The sequence below is a fragment of the Simochromis diagramma genome, unplaced genomic scaffold, assembly GCF_900408965.1.
Source record: "Simochromis diagramma unplaced genomic scaffold, fSimDia1.1 OVJJ01000355.1, whole genome shotgun sequence".
Classification (NCBI taxonomy): Eukaryota; Metazoa; Chordata; class Actinopteri; order Cichliformes; family Cichlidae; genus Simochromis; species Simochromis diagramma.
This window is the reverse complement of record NW_024387174.1, coordinates 29,047-37,187: the sequence shown is the minus strand read 5'-3', so window position 1 is coordinate 37,187 and position 8,141 is coordinate 29,047. Positions and strand designations below refer to the sequence as shown.

General features: G+C 41.5%; 1 protein-coding gene across 1 annotated transcript; it reads right to left on the bottom strand.

The window, feature by feature from the left end:
* LOC120744885 (tripartite motif-containing protein 16-like) lies at positions 1-1,790 on the bottom strand. Its single transcript, XM_040049476.1, has one exon. It carries the CDS (start codon positions 1,788-1,790, stop codon positions 126-128), a length of 1,665 nt encoding a protein of 554 aa, XP_039905410.1. The 3' UTR covers positions 1-125.
* Between the last annotated feature and the right edge of the window lie 6,351 nt (positions 1,791-8,141).

Sequence of the window (8,141 nt, the reverse complement as noted above, 5' to 3'; positions counted from 1 at the left end):
CTAGAAGATGTGGAGGTACCACCCATAATGTTTGACTGACAGCTGATCTCTGTGCAGAAATGATGGAGAGAAAATAAAATGAAACTAAAATACAGATTTAAACCCACAATATGAAAGACTTCAGTCTATTTGTGCTTAATCAACTCAGCTGTATCTCCAAGTCCTCTATAGTAAACCAACAGTCCAGCATAGAGCGGCTGAGTGAATGTGGTCTGGACTCTGTGGAGGAGAGTCATGGTTTCAGAGACGCTGTAGAAGGACAAAATACCTGCTCTGTGATCCAGGTACACTCCTACTCTGGAGGAACGAGGACCTGAGACAGGAGTTTGGATGTTGTTGTACCGAAATGTGTAACTGTTGTTGTTACAATCTAATGCCCAAGATTTGTCATTATGTCCAAATTTACATTCACTCCCTCCTTTTCTGCTGATATTCTTGTATGCGACTGCCACATAAACTCCTCCCCCTCTCCACTCCACCTCCCAGTAACAACGTCCAGTCAGACTCTCTCTACTCAGGACCTGCAGTCTGTTAGTGAATCTGTCTGGATGATCAGAATAAGACTGTTGTTGTTCCACTGTTGTTGCTTTTCTGTTCCCCTCTGATAATAACACCCGTTTGTTTGCTGTGTTTGGATCCAGTATGATTTCATATGAATATTTTAAGAATCCAGCTCTGGTCTTTGGCTCTGGTTGTGACAGTAAAACATCCACTTCAGTGACTGTCAGTGAGATGTTTGTCCATTCCTCTCTCAGAATGTCCTGTAGTTTATCTCTGACCTCTGACACAGCTGCTGTCACATCCTCAAAGTAGCTCAGAGGACGGATATTGATGCTGGATGAGTCTGTAGACTCACTGAGTGCTGACAGTGAGGGGTAGTTGTGTAGAAACTGGATGTGATCCTCTGTGTGTGAGAGCTGCTTCAGCTCAGCATCTTTCCTCTTCAGCTCAGTGATCTCCTGCTCCAGCTTCTCCTCAAGCTCTTTGACTCGACTCACTTCAGTTTCCTGCTGGGATCTGATCTGCTGCTTCACATCAGAGCTTCTTTTCTGGATGAGATGGATCAGCTCAGTGAAGATCTTCTCACTGTGCTCCACTGTTTGATCAGCAGACTGATTGATGGCCTCCACCTCCTGTTGAAGCAGCTTCACATCTTTCTCTCTGTCCTGGATTCTCTGCTGGATGTTTTGTCGACTCACCTCCAGCTCTCTCTGCCTCTCAGTCCTTTCTGCTGCAGCTGAGACTGTGTCGTGGCCTTTATGTTCATCCACAGAGCAGAGATAACAGATACTCTGCTGATCAGAACGGCAGAACATCTTCATCACCTCATCATGACGAGAGCAGATGTTCTCCTGGAGCTTCTTGGAGGGCTCCACCAGCTTGTGTTTCTTTAATGGAGCCACATCATAATGAGGCTGAAGGTGTTTCTCACAGTAAGAGACCAGACAGAATAAACAGGACTTGAAGGCTTTGATTTTTCTTCCAGTGCAGACATCACAGGCCACATCTTCAGGTCCAGCATAGCAGTGATCAGCAGGAGCAGCTTGGAGTCCAGTCTTCTTCAGCTCCTCCACTAAATCTGCTAACATGGTGTTTTTCTCCAGGACAGGCCTTGGTGTGAAAGTCCTCCGGCACTGAGGGCAGCTGTAGATTTTCTTCTTTTCCTCTTCATCCCAGAAGCTTTTAATACAGTTCATGCAGTAGCTGTGTCCACAGGGAATAGTCACCGGATCCTTCAGTAGATCCAAACAGACTGAACAGCAGATTTTTGTTTGATCCATTTGATTCATGTGCTGTGCCGTTTCACCGTCTCTCAGTGACTGTCAGACAGTTTCACTTCCTCTGAACAGAAACAACCTCTGTGCTCTGAAGGGAAACAGATCTCTGCTCTTGTTCACCTCCTACAGGAAATGAGGCTCACCAGCAACTGCATTTACACCATGTTGTTTAGACCCATCCTGATACAGACACATCTGTGAAGGGAGGCACTAAAGAAATATTCTTACAGAGCGACCAAGAGCCAATCACATGATGCAGGGTGTGGTATGTTTGGTTACAGCATGCAGTAACAAGTCTGACCCAGGTAAACTGGTTTAACTGGTTTAAACTGTTAAAATTACTTTCAACTGGGTCAGCCCAGTTTAACTTTTCTTGAGTTATGACAGTCAACACTCAGCGAGTTCATTTTATACGTTCAGCAACGTTTAGGATGATGTGATGAATAAAAATAAATGACACTTTATGTTTTGACATTTTCTAATCTTAGTTCATTCTCACACTTACAGAATGATGCATGGGAACAACTGACTCCACTAGTGGAGTCAGAAAATCGCAGATTGCTGGATCGAAGATGGCGCCAATGTGTATGTCTTGCCGTCTGTTTCTCCAAATTCCTGTTTTAATGTTTTTATTCTGCTATGATGTAGACTCCCTGCTGGTCTATGATCGGCCAAGTTTTACTTGATCTTCGACTATCTCCCAATACGCCGGTGTGTAGACTGGGAAATGCACACAAAATACCGCCTCCACTCCTCTCCTTGGTTCCTACTCACCTGCTCCGTGTACCTGTGCCGTCTCTGCGGAAGCGAGGTCGGCAAACGGAGTGGGAGATTAGTGAAATTGAAGGCCTGTCTGGCGTTTCCTGTCGCCCCCCTTTTCCCTGGCATCTTCGTAAGCCATCCTATACGTATCTGGTGCCGCTCGCTGGCTCTGAGCTGTTCCCGCCCGGCCACTCCCTGCCTCCCTGTCCACGGCAGCGCGGAGTGAATCTGCAAAACCTGCGTTATGTTGCGCGAGCTTCTAAGTCTGGTGACTATTCAACTCCGGCTAAATTTGGCCTGGTAAACGCTGGTATTGAATAAGACTTTTATCCTTAAGGAATATTTTTTGTCACAGTACTTGGACTTTCTCTGCCTAACTGAGACGTGAATAACTGCTGGTGATTCCAGCGCCTTTGCAGAACTTTTGCCTTCAGACTGCTGCTATTTTAATGTCCCACGCAGATCTGGTCGAGGTGGAGGAGTAGCTACTATCTTCAGAGATCGCTACAAGTGCAAACAGGTTTCATTGGAATTTTATTTTTCCAGTTTTGAACTGTTACTGTTTGAAATAGAGATTGACAGACCACGTGACTTTCGCGCATTGCATGCCGGGTACGAGTGGCAACAACATCAAGACACTGCATCAAACACTAGCATTTCCAGCACCGGTAATCATTAATTTTGCGGTTTTAATCCCTACTTGCATTTTATTTACCCCCAAAACAGTTATGTACAAAACAACGAAGAACTTGGCAGGTCCATACGAAGACAGACTTGACGAAAAGGCCAAAAAACAAAGTACGAGGAAAAAATCAAAGGAGTGAAAGGGTCAGCAAAATTGTGTTCCATCATGCTTTATTAGCTGTGTTGGTGAAAAACAAATCAACAATGAAAAAACAAAAAAAACATAGTGGAAAACAGTTATTCATCACTTGCTTGCTTCAATACAACACTTGGGCACATATATGCGGACTTTTCGTGGCTGTTTTGATATCACTCTCTCTCTTAACCGATCAAATCTCGCTGTGGTAGCGACCACTCGGTATGACCAGGGCTGGACTGGGACAAAAAATCAGCCCGGTCCACCAGGTATTATAGGAAAAACCATAAAGCCTTTGAATGAAAACAAACGTCGTTGTGACAGTGATGTACACTGTCTTGTTGGTACATATGTATCAATCTAATAAACTTAAACCTACACCATCCTCCCTATTCTGTTATTCTAAACAGTATTTAGCCGAAACCCAAAGACTGCTTGGTTGAGTTAACTTCCTGAACTATCTACAACATATGGTGGAAACCTGAAATTAAGACAGAGAAGACTAGAGGTGACACATGACCATTACTGAATATTAAAAATAATAAATGACAGATTTAGTGATATTTTCATAAAGTATTTATTTGCCACATCAATAAACAGCATGGCAGGGCAAAATATTTTTTCTAACATGGCAACCTTTTAAAAGTGAAAGGAGACAGAAAGACTGGTGAGAAAGAATAAAACTTAACTGACTTTTTGATGGCATTTTACACACAGTACTAGTACAGTATCTAGAAAATGTGGGAAAATACTGGCATCATGTACAGTACTTTCTTCTGAAGAAATTATGTTGGGACCCTGAAAAAAAACTTACTATGTACAATAACGGATTTCTATAAATTTGACATCAGATGAAAACTTTGATTGTAAGATTCGGATAATTACTTGTTAAAAGCTAGAAATTTTAAATGAGAATAAGAAAGAAAAGTATTTCTTTGTGCCCCCCTTTCCCTGTTAATGCCGTACATGGACCCCTGGCAACACTTTGCTAGACTCGCCCCTGCACAGTTACCAGCTGTCAGCTACATAGAAAAGGATCCTGGTGTAAGTTGTCTCTCAGAAACAGTTCATAGCTTTCCTTCAACCCGTTCATGTCACCTAAAAGGTAAACCTGTTTCTCCATCACCTGTTCAGCTCTGATGAGTCAGTAAGGACATCTCCTGGTTTCATCTTCATGTTTAGCTCTCACCAGATATACAAACAGATATCATAGCCAGCAGCTTTTACGGCCATGGCTCCAGCAAACATCAGATGATACTAGAAAGTAATATTAAAAAAATTCTAACAACAGCTTATCAAGTTTAAAGGCGCTTCTGCTGTTTAACGCGACCTCCGCTAGTTTCCTCTTTCTGGCACAAAGCGGGAGATAAACAAGCAAGAGAGACGGGACTTGTGGCAGAAACGCCGATCAGATGATCATTGATCAGTTTCATGATTGAAGTAGCAGCAGGAGAGGGAGGGGGGAGAAGGAGAGAAGAAGAGGCAGCTGACAGCGTAAAGACACAGAATAACTCCAGCTTTTTGTCTTTTTTTTTTATTGTAGCTGAAGTACCGGACAAATCGCGTTTATTTTCAGCTCAATACGAAATGCGTAATATTAACTCTGAATACCAGAGGATTCCGTTTTTTACGGGACGGTATGCAACTCTATTAACTAACCATATGAATAAAATAAAGTTCACCAGTAACATCATAGCACCCACCCAACTGTATAGAAACTCCGTCATGCTAGCTAGTACACAGTACGAGTTATTGTAACTGACTGTAAAAAGTTAGCACAATGAAAATAAACTGCACCTAAACTTGGTTTATATCTGACCCAGATAGACTGCAGGTCATAACTTCTTACCTGAAGCTCATTTCACCTGACAGTCGGACCGGCGGCCGCCTTCGGTCTCTCCACCTCCGCCTCCCCTTTCCCCCATCCACCTGCTGGCCTCCACCATAGGGGTGGGCAATATAAATGATATACGATAGAAACGATATAAATTTGGCCAACGATAGAGATTTTGACTATACCGCTCTATCGCGATAACGCATGTTGATGATGTCATCAAGCTGCGCCTGTTTTGGTCGAAAGCGTCGCAGAGGTAGCCGCTGATAAACCATTATAAACCGTTATCATCTGCAAATTATGCCGACAGTCATAGCAAAGAGATGAAGCACTTTTGAAATATGGGGAAAGCCAAAAACTGCGCTTCCTCCACTTCTGTAACATCTGAATTCTCTCGCAGCTGCTCTATTCCCATGTTGTTGCAGTATATAATAACTAACCTTGTATTGTGGATGAATGATCTCAGTTGTTCTCCTGACTGAAGTTTGGCCCGTGTATAGCATCCTGCTATGCGATTGCATTTGTCCCTGACCACCAGAATCCGTCACGTTAACTTTTATCGAGTGGAAAAAAAGTTGGTGTTCATCCTCCAGCTTCACTGTGCTATTGTTATGCTAAGTGTACAATAATGTTGATGTGATATACAGGATGTCAGGAACGAAATTCTGGTTTGAATGTGATTCTTGATTTAAGAATCAAAGGGTGGGATTGTATAGGAATTTCTTTCACTTATGTATTAATCACATTATTGTATGATGCCTTGGTGCCACTGGATTTTAACATGTCTGACACTCATACGTTAAGAGGGGGTGAAGTAAGGATGTTGGGGGAAACAGGAACTCCACAGGAAGAGCCTTTTGTCTCTTCTAGGACTCTGGGAAGTAGCAAGGGAGTGTGAACCTTAAGGTGTGAAACAGCTGTGTACTGCCTTTTGTTCCTGGAGAAGCTATTTAACTGAGAGCCATGCTAGGCTCAGCGAGACTCTGCTGACCCTGCCCCGTGGTCATGTAGGCTCTCCATCAAGCTTGGTTGTCTGTTCTTTGTGTGTTTGGATTAAAGAATGTTAGCTACCGCTCACCGCTCGTCTGCAGGCTTTATTTAAATGGAAAACTTCCACAACAATGTGTTGATGAAAGGGTAAGCAAGCAAGCAGGACGTGGATCAACAGTTTTCTGACTGTTACCGTTTGTAGTTGTTTTAGATATAGTATCATAAAGATGTAAATTCAGTGTTTTCTCATCATAAACCTGTGCATGAGTTTAAAAATCATGCTCCACCCAGGCGCTACCGTATGTTACTAGTCAAAATGGAAACACTTGAAGTGTATAATTATTTTTTCTGTGGTGTTAATCACTCTGAACGACTTACCTAGAGTTGTCTTTCATTTGTATGTCTATTTGACCCATCTGTATAGTTTTAGGACTAAAGGAATCTGACTGTTTAGTTCCTTGTTATGCAGCGATGCACATGCAGATGACCCTGATTATCGTGTGTCTCAGTTTCCTTCTCTCGGTAGAGTTTCTCTTACAGAGAAGGTTTTTTTTTACTTTCTCAAAATAATGATGATCAATACCTTATTTTTTTAAGCATTCATGCTATGGTTCCATTCCTGTAATATGTGTTCATGTGACAATTTAGTTATCGCCACATCTTGATGATGCTGTTCTGTGAAACAGTGACACAGACGAGCCGTGCACAATTAAAACAAAGCTACTTATTATATCAGACAGTCAATAACTGCGATCAACACGTTATTTGGAGAAATTCTCACAGAACGAAGGAAAGAAAAATGATGAGACTGTTAAAGACAGCAATCTGTGAATGTAGTGATCAGTGTGCTTCAGCAAAGATCTCCATCTGTTAACATTCGTGTTGCTCACAATAAATCGATTTATAAAGTAACACATACAGAGGAAAGACTGCAGTGTTTACTATAATAACCACACAGGTTTACGGCTGTTTTTGGGCTCAAAGTTTGGATGTGTTTGGTTGACTTTTCAGTTTTCTGTGAGTTCGTGTCTGTCATCAGGTTTTTTCTACACCTGTCAAGCAAAGCTAGAAGCTGGCATAGTGTTAGCTTTGATTTTTAATCAACTTAATATTTATATATTTAAATGAAAAGACTAAATGTGTTGTCTTTCTTTATAAAAAGTTAACATTCACCACATTTTCTGACCAATCGTAACACTCCATTTCACACACATCTTTAAATCATCCTCTGCTGAGCAGCCTGTGAAGCATGAAGAAACCTTCCTGAACTTTCCACTGCTGTGGATTTTCCATTTTCTAACATGTTTTGCTGTCAGTCTGGAGTTTTGGTTATAATGAACCTGCATTACTTCAGTTGTTTTTGAGTTATTCACAAAGAAGCATCAGTGAGAAAAAACAGGAAAAAACTCTGTCGTGAAAAGAAGAAACAGATCACGTGTAATTAATGAAAGTGTTTTTTCTAGCTTTTCTTTTTTACAGTATAAATATATTCTTCACGGTGACACAGTGAGTAACAGGTTATAGTGAGGATGACGTCACTTAATACTGAAAATAACATTTTCTGTTGAAAGTAGAAAAAAGATCGAGTCAGAGCTGAAATTCCCGCCTGTTTTATTTTCTCACTGTATTACCCTTCAAGGACCTGCAGCTCAGTAAAGCGTCCCTCCGACAGCCACACCCATCTGTTCTCTGATTGGATAGTTAAATTTGTGATTGACATGACATTGACCAATCAGCTGAAAGGAAGAAAAATCGGGTCAAAATTCGTACTTGTAAGTTGAAACTTGAGGGCAGAGTTTCACTCGTTTTTTTTTTTTTTTCTGCTTTGTATCTGTAACCAGAGCTTAACAAAAATAATTTGTAACTTGTGTAAATATTTTTACACACACAAATCTTTTTTACGTACACACAAATTCTTATCTACAGATGCAAAAATATATGCATTCTGATTTACAAG

Coding starts and splice junctions, on each gene's coding strand:
- LOC120744885 (XM_040049476.1), bottom strand. CDS start 1,790: ATGAATCAAATGGATCAAACAAAAATCTGCTGTTCAGTCTGTTTGGAT.